The following is a 17,533-nucleotide window of genomic DNA, read 5'->3' as shown; positions in this document are numbered from 1 at the left end:
ATGTTCCCCTGTTGCAATGGTACATTCCACTCCACCTGTTTAAGTCCGGACTAGTTTCTCTTTGTTACGTTGTTGTTACATGTGCTGCATCTGTGTGCGTCAATAACAAGTAAGTCCCCCTGTGTTACAGTATTGTTGCCTTTTAGTTATACTTGCCATGTAGCCTAGTGTTTTGCAATATATGTGTATATGTTTCTATGCATGTTAAGTGTAGTCTTTCACTCAGCTTAGAGGCAGCCTGACACGTGGCTAGTCAGTTAAGGGTTCCCTGAACATAACATACATCAAAGTGACTATTATTTACTGTATTATAACTGTGTTTTCCATAGTGTTTAATGTTATATTGCACTCCTTTGCAACGACTGCAGCCTCAATAGTTGAGTGCAGTACATTAATACATCCAAGAGGTGGAGCCATTGGCTCTCAGACCGCTGGCCTGTTCAGGGTGCATTTGTTTGCCTGTTGGTTTGTTACCTGCATTCAACCATATCCTAATTATGTTTACCTCCTTTCTACTGTTTCCAGAAAACCACACACACACACACACACACACATTACTATTCAACCCCCATGTAAGCACTGCAAGAGTTCATTAAAGAAGTTTGGAATTACATCAAAGGCTTCTTCATCGTTGATGTTCCAGTTCCTTCTGACAGAGGATAAGAAAATAATTGCCAGCCACCCAGACATTAAAAACACGCGCACATGTTCTAACAATGTCGGACTCCGTAATTTTCTCTGGTCCCTTACCAAATCTGACCAGTGATGACATGTATAGCCGCATGTCATCATTTAACCGCTGGCTATCGAGGTAGTGTCCAGAAAACGAGGTGGGCTTCATTGATAATTGGAGATCCTTCTGGGGAAAACCGAATCTGATAGGAAGAGATGGAATCCACCCTACTTTGGAGGGAGCATCTCTACTATCAGAAAACATGGCACAGTCACTGTTATGACATCTCATGAATGAGACCATGTTACAGAGGTGGAGTCCTCCATGCCCATCTGCACTTGCCTTAGGACAGTTTCCCTCCCATTGCTATTATGATAGCTGTGTTCATCGCCATGACAACTGTTGTGATGGTGATGAATATTATTTTATGGAGACGGTGTCTGTCGCCCGACCCAAATTTCACAATGATTTTAACATAAAATCAAATAAAAGAGCTATCAATTATAAAAATCTGAAAAAAATTAAAATCTCAAATCTAAAACATAAAACCATTAGATGTGCTCTATTAAATATTAGATCACTGAGATCCAAATCTCTACTAGTAAATGACCTTAACTCAGAAAATAACTTCGATTTATTCTGTTTAACTGAAACATGGCTGTATCAAGATGAATATGTTAGTTTAAATGAAGCCACTCCTCCCAGTCATTTAAATACTCATATGCCACGAGACATAGGCCGTGGAGGTGGTGTAGCAGCTATTTATCATTCCTCTCTCCTAATCTATCCTAAACCAAAGGCCAGTTACACTTCCTTTGAAAGCCTGGTTCTAAATGTATCTCATACCGAATCAAAAACCTGCCAGCCAGGCTTATTTGCGATAATTTACCGTCCTCCAGGCCCTCACAGCTGCTGCTGCATGACGCACAAGTCCGTGTGGCTTCAAATATAATTAAGTCCATATTTCTAGTGCAATCTAATGTTTCACCTTATCGGGCCGCTGCACTTATTCCAGGGTTAGAAGCGCGTAAGAGGAAAAAGACTTACGCACACCAGAGAATGCGTGTAAAACCAGATATGAATGAGAACACCCACATTTCAGGGCTGCTCCACCCACAGTGCGTAACAGGGATGGAGGCACGTAGTGACTGACTTAAGTACAGGGGGAGAACAGCGCGCAGCCAAAAACAGCACCGCTGCTCTGCTTTTTGGACTTACGCAAATGGGAGAATAGAGCTCTTAATGAATAAGGGAATTGTGTGTTCAGAATTATTAAACAGGACGTGATGTTAAATCATTGTGCCAAAAGACGGTAGTGACATAACATTTACCGTTTGAGAGTGGCGTGGGAGCTTTGTCTCAGATATGGGAAGGATTTAAATTTAGGACGCGTCATCGGTGGTGTTCGTTTGAATCAGGGGTTTTTTCAGCCTTTTTAACACTGGACACCCTCATCAAAGGTGGCCACATACAGGGCGATCAAGCGTGAGCTTGCATCCCATAACTGTTTCCCACTCTCTTCTTTCTGAAGCTTTAGGGTCACACCTTTGACATGAGATTAAACAGTTTTTAAGTTAACAAAATGTTATCGGACAAACTAAATCGGCTTTAAAAAAAAAAACAAGCTACCCTTTTTCTTTTTTCCTTAATTATCTGATTTAAGGAATATTCGTGCCATGTAACTCTGATCACAATATTGTAATCTGTTATTGCACCTTGATCAACACAAGTTTTAAAATATCACTCATTATGTGTACAGGGTTTACAACAACAAGTGTGATAAATCTGTACAGGTTAATTTTTGCCAGCATTAGACACCGCCTAGTATGGACTTCAAAGTTCAAAGAAACTTTTTTTCTAATTTCTGTGAACATTGGATTGTAAACCTGCACATGAATGTTCTCTACCTGTTTCTGCTTCGCAGGAATATTTCTGCAGAACAGTTTTTCCTTTAATCTGTCATCACAATGGAAGAAAAAATGCCCAGAACAGTTGAGAATGTGAAAAAGATGATCAATTCAGTTCACAAGAACACTTTGGTTGGGGAAAAAATGGATTTCTACAACAAGTGGGCAGACACCTATGATCAGGTAATGATGGCACGTCCTGTTGACTTTAGTGAAATATGTATTTTAGAGTAAACAAATGTTCATGTGTGATCCAAGAGATTTGTAAAATGTAAGAGGATGATTAGCTGTATACTGTAGGTACCGGCCTACTACGAGCATTTCATGCATCTCTAACCAATAGAAATGTTTGATGTGAGTTTAAGACTTTACATGAATTATCAGCACAAGCAAGGTCATTGCATATCTCTTTAACCTGACACCTTCTTGATTCTTGTATATACCTGTATTATATTTGTATGTTTGTATTGTTGTATTTAATTCAATTTGATGTCTTTTTTGCACTGTAATGTGTGCACTTGTATTTAATCCTTATTTAATTAACAGTCTTACTTAATTCTGTATGTTTTCCTTTTTCTTTCTTTTCTTTGTTTAGCGTTTCTTGTTTTGATGTTTCTAGTAGTAATTTACCCCTGGGACCAATGAAGTATTTCTGATAATGATTATTTTTTTTTAAACTGATAAATTTTAAAAACTGTTTTAGATGATAAAGTTGATGAAACAGTGAGACTTTGTTTTAAACTTCTTCTTTTTTTTCAGGACAATATTAATTTGTTTAAATCAAAGTGAAAATACATTAGATTCTGTTCTTGCGGTCCTCATATCCTGTTTGGTCTGAGCAAATTGGATGATTTCTGTCTAATGGGAAGTATAAAATCAATTATTGTCCTATTTGGATAAAGCCTGCGATTAATAATACTAAAAGCAAGAACAAACATTCACATCTGGTATAGGCTCAGTGACGTGCCGTGAGCACTAGAGTTGGGCAGGCAGGGCGTTCCAAATCGACCAATGTCAACACCAATGACAATTTCATATGTTTCTGCTGACAAGTGTCAATTCAATTCAACTTTATTTGTATAGCGCAATATACAACAAAGTCATCCCAATGCGCTTATTAAAATATAAAATTCATAAGAAAGAAAAAAACCCAACAAGATCCACATGAACAAGTATTTAGCCATCTAACAAAATCAAAATCGGAGAAACACGGAGAAAGTGACAACCACTCGGAACAGCTTCAGTGAGGCTCATCCACAAAGCCAATCCTTCCATTCACTGTAAAAAATACGAACAATTTTCTGACCTTACCTTTGCTGAAGGTCTGGTAGCTCAGGTGTTGGTCTCACATCTTTTAAAAGCTGTCGTTGTTCCTCAAAACAAAAAATTTCTTTTTCGTCTCTAGCGCTGTCATCCTGACTGTAGTGATATCCCGCTTTTAGCTAGAGAACGTAACAGCAGCGGTCACGTGATATCAATTCACTGATGCACTGGGAACCTACGTATAGCATTTAGCATAGCGCGGTTATGTCCAAAGGCAGCGTAGAAAGCTGCCTTTTTACGTAAATGTTGTCATCTTGGGGAACTGCCTGCGCATGCGCAAACATAAAAACACACTATGGGCAACGTGCTGTTAAGAAGGGGTGTGGCTTCCTCCTGCCTTACAGCGGTTAGGAAATAGCAATGTTTAGCGATTTGGGCTATGAAAAGCACAAATGCGGACACTTTCAAACTTATAGGAACTGTAGGCTATCGGAAATTGAAAAATAAATAATTCATAATTATATTATAATTAAAACAAATAATCAAAATATCAATTCACCCTTGGGTAGGCACTGCCTACCTTGCCTACCCTGACTGTGTAGGATACTCCATTCTAGAAATCTATCCCTCCAAAATTCAACCTGTAACTTTGAACCAAGGGTGGACTGGCCATCTGGCATACCGGCATCATCCCGGTAAGCCGTCGGCCCTAAGTGGGCCAGTCAGGTGGCCAAAAATGGTCCAAAAGTCAGGCAAGAAAATAACGAAAAGTGACTAAAATGGGCCACAAACGGCCAAGAGTTGCCAAAAAATGGACAATTTTTAGAGAAACCAGGTGATGTGTAATGGCTAAAGGTAGCTTAAATGGGCAAAATGTAGCTTATTTGTGTGACCCACTTCAGGGAATGTACATGTCACTACCTAGGTTCATAGGAGCTTTAAAAGTAATAGCAATAACCACTGGACACAGATATGAGTTGTTATTTTTTTTTTGAAAAAAAAATGAAATACCTCTGGGCCCAGTAACTGAGAAATAAAAACATAAAATATCCAAATGAAACTCTTCCTCAGTGGATCCAATCAAAGTTCAAGCCACAAGTCGGGGGATAGTCAAAGTCAGGAAAAGTATCCAAAATAGGCTCTTGTTGGTGTCAGTCAGTGGGACTGACACAATCCTACCACAAAATCCATTGAGTGATGATGTGGAGGCTCAAAGTTCAGCTGGGATGCTCGCCATCAACTGGATCACTGGTCAGCCTTGTTGTGGACAAGGACTGGAGCTTCACTTTTTTCCACGCATCAAAGAAAAGAACTGACCATGAAGGTGATTTTCACGGAGGAAACCAGGTCAATTAAAAGAACCTCTTTGGTTCTCCGTCCTCTTTTTCTCTTGTTTCCTAACCTCATGGACAGAAACTCCTACTCCACCGTGTGTATTAGCGATGTTAAGTTACATCGCAGATGTAAGCATACTACTTCCGGTTATCCAAAATAAAGTTCCGGTTTTTCAAAATAAAACCGACAATATTTACAAACAATGAAATAAAAGAAATAAGAAATAATGATCAGAATTTAATTTAAAAAAATAAAATAAAATAAATAATTCTTAGGTGGGTTACATGTGGATGAAAAGTGGCCAAAAAAATTTGATCGAACTGTCAAAAAGAGCTTTGAAAAATTGATAATAATATAAAAAAAAGAAATGTGAAATTAACATGGAAGAACAGTGAGTGCTGGCAAATATTGTCAAGTTTAATTGAATTTGTGTATTTTGAGGGACCATCATCCTAAAGTTACTCATTGTGCTCTCACAGGGTTCTGAAGTCCAACTAGATCAGGGTCTGTAACCTTTACTCTCAAAGGAGCCATTTTTACCTAATCTCACCTTGATTAAAGTCCTTCGAGAGTCGAAAAAAATACCTTCTCAATTAAGACAATTCAGTGTAAAAAATCCTATACAGTTAAAATAATATCAAATAATTTTATGAATTAACGGATTTGAAAAGCTAGAAAATATACCTTGAATTTGAGAACATGTGATCATGTCGGTCAACACATGCTAATTTCTTGCAACATATCAAGCGTGCACATTAAGCCGGTGTCATGTACTGAGTGTGTGTTGTACTGAGATTGTATATGTGCACATGCGTACTACTGGAAAATTAATAATTTTTGGTTTTTTTTTTTGTTTTAAAAGAGAACTGACATGTTTTGTTTATTGGATTAGGTTAGGGCAGGGGTCTGCAACCTCCAGCTCTGGAGCCTCATGTGGCTTTTTTACTCTTGCAATGGCTCCCTATAGCTTTAAAAACATATTTAAATAATTAATTGTTGTTTTTTTTTACAGGTGATATTGATGATTAATGACATTAACTTCAAATAAAATTATGGCAAAACAATTTGTTAACCTGAAAATAAATCACATTGTGCAATAACTCTGCCACCTTCTTACTTCACCTCCTGCAACATCTACAGACCATCAACGTTTCTTACACCTGTGGCTAATCTTAAGTTTTAAATTCCTGGTAAGATAACTAAACTAACAAAAAGACTATTCTGTAATAATATACAGATTTTATTTGTGTGGGGACAGATTTATTTAACTGTCAACATGCTGGTGTCACGTACTGCGTTTACCTCCGTACTGAGATTATAATCTGTGGACGGTGTAGCCTTTGTTCGTTTTAAGGTAACATATTGTTACATTATGATCCCCAGAGGACATGTTAATGCTTCTTTTGCAGCTATATGCATATTTTGTAAACAGCACAGCAGGTCTTTGCTTGTACTGTTCCTGAATCTTATGCAGAAATGATCCAAATGATGGAAACGTTTCTGTTCAACGTGAATTTTTGGTAATTGTTTTCTTTTGATTGCTTCTGGTCATATCTGCTTATGAGCAACTTTGGGCTTTTTTTTTTTTTTTTAGTTATTAGTTAGTGGAGGCAAACGTGGTAACAGGTGGCCAAAAATGGTCCAAAAGTGGCAAAAACGTGGCAAGAAAAGAGTGTAAAGTGACTAAAATGGGCCAAAAGCAGTCAAGAGAGCCCAAAAAAATGGGCAAATAAAGAGGAACCAGGTGATATTTAATGGCAACCTAAATGGGCAAAATGTGGCAAACAATAGTAAAAAAGTGGAACAAAAAAAGGCTAAATGTAGGGTAAAAAAGAAACAAGTGGTTATTATTGGGCAACAGTTTGCTTATTTGGATGAAAAGTGGCATCAAAAATTAAAGAAAGGACAAAAATTGGATAAAAGTGTCAAAAAGAACTCACAAAAAAGAGGAAAAAGGGATATTCATTGGCCAAAGGTAGCTAAAATCTGAAGTGTCAGAAATGTTTTAAAAGGGGCAAAAGTGGGACAAAGGAAATTGCAAAATGGCCAAAAGAATATTAATTAATAACGGCTTCTAAATGGTTTCGCTGATAATGTAGTGGGCTGGTCATACTTTATTAGTTCATACTGCCTGGAGAGAATGTTTGTTTGCCTATAAAAAAGCTCTCTGATGGATTATTCTTCTATCCTGTTCTGTTTGTCCTTCTGTCCACTAACCCCTACCAGTCAAAGCAGATTGCTGCCACCTCTGAACCTGGTTCCGCTGGAGATTTAAGTCCTATAAAGTTTTTCTTCTGTCGCTAAATGCATGTTCATGTAGATTTTGTTGGGTTCTTTCTTTTTTACTATGAACTGTTTTGTTCTGTACTTTGAGATGGCTTTGTTGTATTTTGCGCTATATAAATACAGTTGAATTGAACTGGTCTGGACACAAAATGCCAGGGCTGAATTTTTGTCTCTGCTTTCAACCTCTAGTTTTTATAAAGGTTATAAAACCACAAGTGTCTGCCAGACAAACTTTGATCAACCATAGATTGATATGGAATTATGAAGTGAGAGGTCAGTCACCTACAGTCTGAACATAATAAAATAGTCCATCATTATCAGGTACAGTTAATACTCTGTTCCAAGTTGCTCTGGGTTTAATTGTGTGAAATGATTTACCAATGATTGCCTGGAAGTTCAGGAAATCAACCAGTAGTAAAAGTTGAAATAACAAAGATTAGATATCTTGTGTTTTGATGCTTGTTTTCAGGATGTTGCTATTCTGGAATTCCATTCACCGATTGAAGCAGCAAAAAGCGCCAACGTCCATTACCAAGGTGACCGAGCTGAGGCCCGTGTCCTGGATGTTGCTTGTGGTACAGGAGCTGTAGCCAAGCATGTGAGAAACATGACAAACATTATCACACAAGTGACACACGTATGGATTCATTATTCTATGCAAATCAGATTCAAATAACAAATGGTAAAGATTAAGAAACTGTCACTATTCCACCACCAATGCAAACACAGCTTATGTATGTGTGAATGTAAAATGCTTTCAGCCAATAAAGTGCTGTAAAGCGAGTGTTCTCAACCTTGGGGTCGGTACCCCATGTTGGGTCGAGACACACTGGGAGAGGGTTGCCAGATGCCTTCAACAAACACATTTTCTGAACAATTTGTGCCCATTTTTACACCAAACTTGCCATATTCTAAACTATTTCATCCCTCTTTCTTGCCATTAACTGAATGTGTTTCATTTTTGCTTCATTACTTCATTAAATTTCAATGCCTTTCCCGCAAATGTTTTCCACTTTCAAGGGATTTTTGGAACTTTTGAACCCTTTTCCCACCTCACGTCCCATGTTGACCCATTATTGTCACTTTTACCCTCTTTTCAGTATAGTTCAAGCTTATTTTTTCCAATTTAACCACATTCACGATTTGTCATGTTGCCAGTTTAAACTAATGGTTCTACTTTTTAAATTACACACCACAACCCCCCCCCCCCCCCCCCCCTCATTTCTGCCACTTTTAAGCCAATATTGACACTTTGAACCTTTTTACCACCTTTTCTGTCTGTTTTTGGCCACTCTAATTTGCAACTTTTAACCAATGTCTGTGGTTTTTAAAATCCCATTTCACCACCTTTTTCACCATTTTTGGTCACTTTTAACCCATTTTATTTCTGATTAAGACAAGGATTTACATTTTTAAGATGACTTTATGCTAATGACATCAAACTTCCTGGATAACCGCTGCTGTAAAGCACCCAATGAATGAAGTTGTAATTTACAACAATCTGTGACATGCACACATCCTTTTATTGCTGCTCGTGTTTGCATGTGTGTGTGTCAACAGTGGTAACATGTCTTTTACAGTTGAGAGCGTGTGGCTTTGAACGTTTTGTGGGCATTGATGGAAGCACAAGAATGATGGAGCACGCCAACAGAAGTGGATTATACCAAGAGTTAAAGATATCAATTTTGGGGAAAGAGCCACTACCATTACCTAAAGGTAGCGTGATTATGACTAATGTTCTTAGTAAAAGCAACGTTGCTGTTATAGTTTGAAGATACTGTGTATACTGTAGGTGTGGAAACTCCCACAAATTATTTTTTATTTTTTTTAGCATTTTATTTTTTATACAAAACATAAGAATAATACAGAGGTAGAAATGTGTCAAACCAGGTTCTAGACCTGTAATTAATTACTGAATTCATTGCAGAACTTTTTATTTTGTGGGTTGGAACCCAAATATTGGTCGTGGAGTTGTATGTAGCAGACATTAAAAAATATATATATTTTGAAGGAGATTTTTATTGCATGAGAGCGCAATGTATTCTTACATCTATAAGAAATAAAAAAATAAAAAAAAATCTATTTGGTATATTTTTAACATATACCAAACTGTTTAACTGCTGATAATATCATTTTTTTATTTCTTTACTCATCTTTAAGATTTTGGATAAAACATACTCCCAATCCCACACAATGAAATTCTGCAGGTATGTGATAAACAGTGATAATATGTTTTGCATCCACCTGCACCATTAACTTTATTTATGTTTGTTGAAACTGCAAATTGCTCTTATTTTGGCAAAGCTTGTTTTTATCTCGAATCTCAAAGCCAGGTTAAAGAAAATTGTGTTTAAAGCAAGCAAACAAATGCTACTATAGTCGCCCTGCAGGAATAAGCCATTAAAAGAGTGCAATTATAGTTTAAGAGTACCCAAGTTGTTTTTTAAGATTAGGAAAAGGAAAAACAATCCAGATTCCCTATTAAACAGACGGAGTATCCAGTTTCTGTGAAATAAATAAGGAATAGTATGACAAAAGAAATGACAGTTTTGAATTAATTTGTAAATTTTTCTGTTAAAATACAAGGATATTTTCTAACAGTACCCAAGGAATGAAGACTGTTATAAGACTGTTATAAGAATGCAATATGATGTATGACATATTTGAGAACTCTTCAATTACTCCTCTACATTTATGTTATAAATTATATTTTCTGTGAGATCATTCTTTTTTCTTTTTCTTTTAATTTTCCTTTTAAAGATATTTCATATAAAAAATTATAGTTAGTATAGATTATTAATAAATGACATACAATGACAGGCTTAGGGTTTGAACCCTATAGCGTCCATGCAGTTATCACATATTTTTATCAAATAGGTCAAAACGAGCTGGTTTATTGAACTGAACTATGCTATTCTCCTGCTTATCTGATAAGGACTTACTTCTACAGATTCGTTTGACTTGGTCGTCATCGCTGGAGCCCTCAGTGTGGGTCACGTTCCAGTCAATGCCATCAGAGAGCTGTGCAGAGTGTGCAAGCCAGGTAAAGGTTTATGGACAGAGAAAGATTCATGCAGCGACAAGTATGTGTGAGCTTAGAAGCTGTTATTAAGTCGGTGAAGCTCAACATGTGGCTCTTTAGGTCTTAATTTTAATTATTATTCCTCCAGAAAAAGTTCTGACACTTTTTTTAGACTTGAGCTCCTTTTGTCAATAAACATCCATTTTTCCTATTTTTTGTCAATTTTTGTAAATCTATTTCAACACATCCAATTTTTGTCCTTTTTTGAATTTTTTTAACCACTTTTCATTGAAATAAGCTAACTTTTGTCCAATAAATACCACTTGTTACCTTTTTCCCCACATTTAGCCTCTTTTTGTTCCACATTTTCCCCCTTTTTCACTATTATTTGCCATGTTTTGCCATTAAATACCACCTGGTTGCTCTTTATTTGGCCACTTTTCGGCCAATCCTGACTACTTTTGGCCCATTTTAGTCACTTTATACTCTCTTCTTGCCAAGTTTTTGCCACTTTTGGACCATTTTTGGTCACCTGTTACCACTCATTCCAACCGGAGCGGCCCACTTTGGGTCTACGGCCCACTGGGACGATGCCCAGTATGCCAGATGGCCAGTCCACCCCTGGTTACATGACATAGCCTTTTTTTTCTGTTGATTGCAAATATTGAAAAGCTGCTATTGGTGCAGTGTTAGTTGTGGCTTTTTTTATTTCTTTGTATCCCAAATATGTACAACTGTCTAATCTAATTACAGTCATTTAACTTTGTTCCTCACAGGTGGCTTTGTGTGCATGACGAGCAGATGCGGTGAGGACAACCTTGAGTACAAAGCCGACCTGGAGGCTGAGATAAAGAAGATGAAAGAAGAGAAGCTCTGGACAAAGGTAGCTGTGAGTCAGGTTGAAAAGTGGGAGAAAGCGACAACAAGTGACAGCTACATTTCTGGAACCGTCTACTTCTACAAAAAATCCTAAGTGGACGACATATGAATATGGGATAGCCTATCCCATGATATACAAACACAATAAAATCAAGTGATTCTTTTATTCAATAAATCAAACCTTGCAAGTTTTCTTTTCAATGTTTGTTCTCCTGTATATTTATACACTGCATGCCCGTGTGTTAAGATCCATACTACTACTGATAGCCTACTAATGTCTCATTGGCATGCTGTGTGAGATTTCAAATCATTACTTTCCGAAACATGTTTGTGTGTCTGTTTGTGTACACAATGGTGTCAATTTTTTGACAAATCCATTTCAATTTTTTTCTGTGAATTGGATTTTAGGCACAGATGAGACCATTCCATTTTGGTGAAGGTTGGTTCAAGATCAAGGTCACAGAATTCCCTATTTTTAGCATGGGAAAAAATTTTAAGATTCATATCTCTGTCAGATCTTCATCGATTCCTTCAAGATTTTTGCAGGATGATGTAAGGCTATGACATGCAACATCTGACCAAACATGATCCAGATTGCTGACTCAGCGATTTCTTGAATTTAACATTGGAAAGCCCATTTACGACTTTCAAAAACCGCTATCAAAATGTCGAGCTTCATACAGATCCGATCCAGAATGTGGATTTGGCAGCAGGTTGAAGTTTGTAGATATCGCCAGGTTATCTTCATTCCACTAAAGTCTATCACCAGATACAGTTTGGTCAAGATCTGGATCCTGATCCAGGTTTGAAACTTTAAAAACCATGTTGAATGTCCACCATCTTTGAAAGTCATTTCTACTGTCGTTGGCTGTCAAATCTGGTTCCAGAAGAGTTCCTATACTAACCTACAATGAAAGTGTTTGTCATGACATCTGCAGATTTTGACACATGCCAAATTGGGCGTTTTCGAAAGTCAGCTCTGAACCAGCGCTTTCATTTATTTATCAGCTGACAAAAAAAGTGTGCAAGTCAAACATTAAGGCAAGATTCATTAAAAATCTAATCAAAAATGTAAAAAATCATTTAAATATTTGATATTTCAGGCTCCTTCTGACTTTCTTTTTCCTTCTAAATAGAATAGAATTCTGTTTAACTATGTATCATTGGGCTGCAAAAAAAAAATGCATAGTTAATTAGATGTATTTAATGTGTTGGATAACATCCATTTGGATTATGAATGAGTGAATGAAACGGATGAACTTTTTAACCCATTGTTTCTGGCTCTCCATTTTAATCTAATGTAGAAAATCCCCATAACCGTTTGGCAATATTTTTGTTTTCAGACAATAAGCATTCAGAGATTGTGCCATTGTAATGTAAAAATCTATTTTTGGAAAACACTGAAATACATTTAACAAAAAAAAAATTAAGTTTGGTTTCTTGACTTTAAAATATTTTTTCTAGTTTTATCTAAAATTTCAATTTCTTTTTTTCTATTTTTTTTTTTTAACAGTGCGTCCACAGGGAGAGATGACGGTGACGTCACTCTGACTCACAGTAAAATGTGCATATTAAACCACTAGGTGTCAGTGTTGGACACAGAGTGCTGGTTATTGTTGAAACATGTTCTATTCTAGAGCTAATACAGACCCTTTCCAAAAAAAATTAGAATATCATAGAAAAGTTGTTTAATTTCCATATTTCCATTCAAAAAGTTAAGCTTTCATAGATTATAGATTCAGGGCCCACAATTTAAACGATTTCAAGTGTTTATTTGGGGTTTTTTTTACATAATTTGGGCTTCCAGCTCATTAAACCCACGAAAACAAGATTTGAAAAAATTAGAACACTCTGAAGAAATCACCATTTACTTTTCAGATTTTGCAGAAAAAAAGAGAAGACGGGTGAGGAACAGAAGCCAAACTGCTTGAGGTCCAGTGTGAAATATCCAGTCAGTCATGATTTTCCTCCAAACCACACTTTACTTTCATAGGAAAAGATGACCTTGAACCATCGGCCAACAGTCCAGTCCTTCTTCTCCTCTTTTTTTTCTGCATAAACTGATAAGTAAATAGTGATTTCTTCACAGTATTCTATTTTTTTTAAATCCTGTTTTTGTGGGTTTTATGAGCTGGAAACCCAAATTATGTAAAAAAAAAAAAATAATAAACTAATAAATACTTGAAATTGTTTAAATTGTGGGCCCTGGATCTATAATCTATGAAAGCTTAACTTTTTGAATGGAAATATGGAAATGAAAAAACTTTTCCATGATATTCAAATTTTTTGGAAAGGGTCCATATAGAGCAGTGTACCAGCATCATCAAACAATTCTATCGAACATAAACCAAATCTTTCAAAGATCTCAATTTAGTATTGTTTTCAACTTCTGATCCTTGTATTCCCATTAGGTTTTTTTTGTTTTTTTGGTCAATTACTTCATTTCAAGACTGAAAATTAAGTTGAATAAGTCACCTTTAAATTAGGTTCATCCAATACCATTTTTAGATATTAAAACAGTAATTTGCAGTTAATTTATACAGATTTCTTTAAATTCCTTTTCCCCTAAAATTTTCATTTCATCATCAAAAATATTAGTCACTAAGCTACCCTTTTATTATTGCATTACATAGAATAAAACTAAATTTCAATTATGAGTCACGGTGCTAAACAAAGTCAAAAACAATGATACCACAAAACCAAACAATGTTTGGCAAATATGATTCAGTGAAACTCAATGCTGGATCCTCTACAAACAAAAGTGCTTCCTTCCTTCTAACAGCGAACAAAACTGACTCTCTGTCAAACCAGTTCAACTTGTGGATTTTAAGAGCTAAAGACAGTGAAAGGGGCTCCGAAAGCTTCCCTTGAGATCACATGCAGAACATTTGCATAATTTATTAGACTAGACCTGAAAAGAAATACCTTTATTTGTTTAGTCAAATTACAGCAGTTAATGGAAAGACAAATGTTCGAGCATCATGCATCACACGTTAGAATATAGAAAAGGAAACTTCACAGTTAAAACAATTATCTTTTATGTAGTCATCCAATTCTAAAATCTAAACATATATGATTAATCAGGTGACCACGGAGTTATAGAAAACATAAGTAAAACAGTGCTTTTAAAAAGTTTAGCAGCTTCAAGCGATGTCATTACTCATGTTGCCTTGAGGTATACGAACATGTTCAGTTCAATTCAAAGAGCTTGAAAACTAGATCAATATATGGACAGATTTATCTTATAGTGCATGCTAGTTTAATATTACAAGCAAATCCTATAGAACCTATACAAACTAAAGCTCTATTTTCACAACAGTTAGGCAGATGTAACATATTGTCATGTTTATCCTAAATAATGCATTACCATTCCTGCTTTGCTTTAAACAGAACCATAAATACCAAAGACTCAGAACGAAATACAACCAAACCACAGTTTATCAAGTAAACAGTGTGTAAACACAAGTACATGCAGTATTTTTTTGTTGTTGTGTATGATGTGTTCCTGTTATAGGTATGTTCTTGCTGGATTTGTTGAGATATCTTCAGCATCACTCATCACAGGTAAGGTCTCTTCTAGTTCTGCACGTTTCAGCTGAGATTTCGTCGATAGTGCCTCACTGTTCTCAGACTTAAAGGAATCGGCTCTTTTCATCTGGGACTTTGTTGATGGAGCCCACGATCTCTCAGAGTTCTCCTCGGGCCCGTCCTCCCATGGAGGCTTTGTGTACGATGGTGGGTTTGTGGTGGATCTGTCTTGGCTTTGGGGCTTTGGCTGCATCACCCCGACAGGCTGAGACCTTGCTGATGGTACCCAGCTCTGATGAGGCTTAGGTTGAAAGGACCCGTTTGAGGAGCGGACTGCCCGGTAGCGGACAGAGGGACTCATTTTCTCATCATGAGGTTTAAGAGGGCAAGTTGATTGTATGAACATACCCCCTCCCAGGATGAGCAGGATGGATGCCCCCCAGCCGATGTAAAGACAGGCTCCAAGCTCCCGTCGCTGTGCATCGATAGGGGCGTTGTAGAACTTCCTCACCGCTGCTCCGGCAGTCCAGGACATGGGGATCAGACAGAGAACCCCCGAGATGATCAGCATCACCCCTGCCGCCACAGCCACCTTGCCCTTTGCATTATTATCTTCATCATCTAAAAACCGAGTGCACTTTCCACCAACAAAGGCCAGAATGAGTCCCAGACCACCAGTAACGATGGCCAGAACCGTGAGAGCCCTGGCAGCCTGCAAGTCAGCGCCAAGAGCCAGCAGAGACTCGTAGGGTTTACACTGCATCTGTCCCGTGCTCTGGACCACGCAGGTCATCCAGATACCCTCCCAGATGGTCTGCGAGGTGACGATGGTGCTGCCCACAAAGGCCGTGACCTTCCACATAGGCATTAAGCAGCTGATGACCACTCCTGCCCAACCCACAAGGCAGAGCGCACTGGCCAACATCTGCATTCCCAACGAAGCCATGGCGTCAGGGTGCAGGGATGAGCTCCAAAGATGTCCGTGAAAAAAAAGGCTACTCCTCTTTTAGTAGATTTTTTCCATCAGTCTTCAACAGCATCCTTCAGCATTTAAATCAACTCCATCAGGTTTCTAAAAAAAACCTTTGGAAACAGCACCGTAAAAAAGTATCTCTTCGGAACACAGTGCACCGCGTGTTTCAGTTGTCAGACTCGTCTTTGAGCGTTTTCACTTTACTCCAGGTGCGTCTCAGATAAGCCTCACCTCATTTGTTTACTGTGTGTTTGCCATCGGCCACCGTAACCTCCCCTTTAGCTTCATCAAACACGCACCTGTCCTTCCCCCAGCTCTTATTCTGTCAAAGGTGTGGTCTCTCTCGGTTTTGTTTTCTGGCTCAGCCTTTGTGCTTCTAGTCAGGTGTGGATGCACAGTGCACCGTCTACACCTACTCTACTGGGAAAAGGGGAGGAGGATGATAGAACAAGTGAGAAACAGGAGCTGCAGATTTTCTCTCCGTTTAGTCATCTGGCAAGGAGAATTTTAGAAACCAAAAATTGCCAACGTCCTTTTTACCTCTTTTCCTTTATCTTTTTTTAAAGCATTGCCATTACAGAACCTGTTTATTTGCAGACATATGCATCCTCATAACACATGCACAGCTTTCACTGCTTAACAATAGAAGAGTAATGAAAAGCGCAGCGTCTATGGATAAAACCTGTTTTACTTGAGCAGCATTCAGTTTGCAGAACAACCAGTTTGACATACAATCCTCGCTCACCACCAACAAACATTTAACTAAGAGCCTAATATTTAGCTATCTCAGATTGGTTGGAAATACATTTTATGTTGGGTTAGCAAGTGGAATCTATACATATTTAGTTTTTGTATGTAAAAGCAATCCCAAAACCGACTTCAAATGTCGATTACAATAATAGTTATCAAACTTTTTCTGCTGCTCCCCCCCCCCCTTTCAAAAATGAAAAGCCCTAAGAGCCCTCGCATCCCACGCAAAACAAAAACAAAGTGTGACCTTTTTTAATTTGGCCTATTCTTCAAATCTCATAAAAATACATATTTTTGAATAGTAATAAATAAATTAATAAAGTGCCCCCACCCCCGTCATGTCACACACCTCAGTTTGGGAACCATTGGTCTAGCATCATCACAACTGAGATAAAGACTGTATTTTTCCACTAAGTGGTTGAACCATAATGCTGTTTTTTGGCTAAGCAAAGTATATTCTGGGTTAATTGTTGTGTTTCGGGCTTAACGTTACCATGGTAACCCACACCTTAACTGCTCCAAAACAGATTGCAGTTTTCATATATACATACAGTATATAAGTATATAAACAACGGCTGGGAATTAAATCTGCAGGGAAGGAGGACAACACGAACAACGATGGAGAGGAGGAACAAAAAAAAAAAAAAAAAAAAAAAATTGTAATTGTGCTCAGAAGAACCAAAGACTGTTTGACCAGAGAGACAAGCTTTGATGTAAACTTTGTGTTTTAAACAGGGGACGGGACCTAGATAAGCAAACTGCTTCTCTCGTCTCCTTTTTCGACATGTACAAAACAAAAAAATGAAATAAAACTTCTGTGAATTCAACCATGTCGGAAATAAACTGAATAAATATAAATAAAATAAATAAGTTCATTTCTGAGGATTACATATATTTGAAGCGCACTGAACTGAGAG

At 37.4% G+C, this 17,533-nt stretch overlaps 2 protein-coding genes across 3 annotated transcripts; one reads left to right on the top strand and one right to left on the bottom strand.

Annotated features, from left to right (window-relative positions):
* Window positions 1-2,520: 2,520 nt before the first annotated feature.
* On the top strand, window positions 2,521-11,566 carry LOC114475376 (methyltransferase-like protein 27). 2 transcript variants are annotated; one of them, XM_028466111.1, is made up of 5 exons: window positions 2,521-2,763; window positions 7,934-8,062; window positions 9,045-9,180; window positions 10,400-10,507; window positions 11,263-11,566. In XM_028466111.1, the coding sequence occupies exons 1-5, from the start codon at window positions 2,641-2,643 to the stop codon at window positions 11,457-11,459; spliced, it is 693 nt and encodes a 230-aa protein (XP_028321912.1). In that variant the 5' UTR covers window positions 2,521-2,640; the 3' UTR covers window positions 11,460-11,566. The 2 variants fall into 2 exon arrangements, with proteins under 2 accessions (XP_028321912.1, XP_028321913.1); XM_028466112.1 differs by having other exon boundaries at window positions 2,524-2,763; window positions 10,415-10,507; window positions 11,263-11,557.
* A 2,711-nt stretch (window positions 11,567-14,277) lies between these two features.
* LOC114475375 (claudin-like protein ZF-A89) lies at window positions 14,278-16,236 on the bottom strand. The gene has a single exon (XM_028466110.1). The coding sequence runs from the start codon at window positions 15,837-15,839 to the stop codon at window positions 14,874-14,876; it is 966 nt and encodes a 321-aa protein (XP_028321911.1). The 5' UTR covers window positions 15,840-16,236; the 3' UTR covers window positions 14,278-14,873.
* Between the last annotated feature and the right edge of the window lie 1,297 nt (window positions 16,237-17,533).

Source organism: Gouania willdenowi, chromosome 14 (genome assembly GCF_900634775.1).
Source record: "Gouania willdenowi chromosome 14, fGouWil2.1, whole genome shotgun sequence".
NCBI lineage: Eukaryota > Metazoa > Chordata > Actinopteri > Blenniiformes > Gobiesocidae > Gouania > Gouania willdenowi.
The sequence above is the reverse complement of the archived record's forward strand: the minus strand, read 5'-3'. Positions and strand labels throughout refer to the sequence as shown.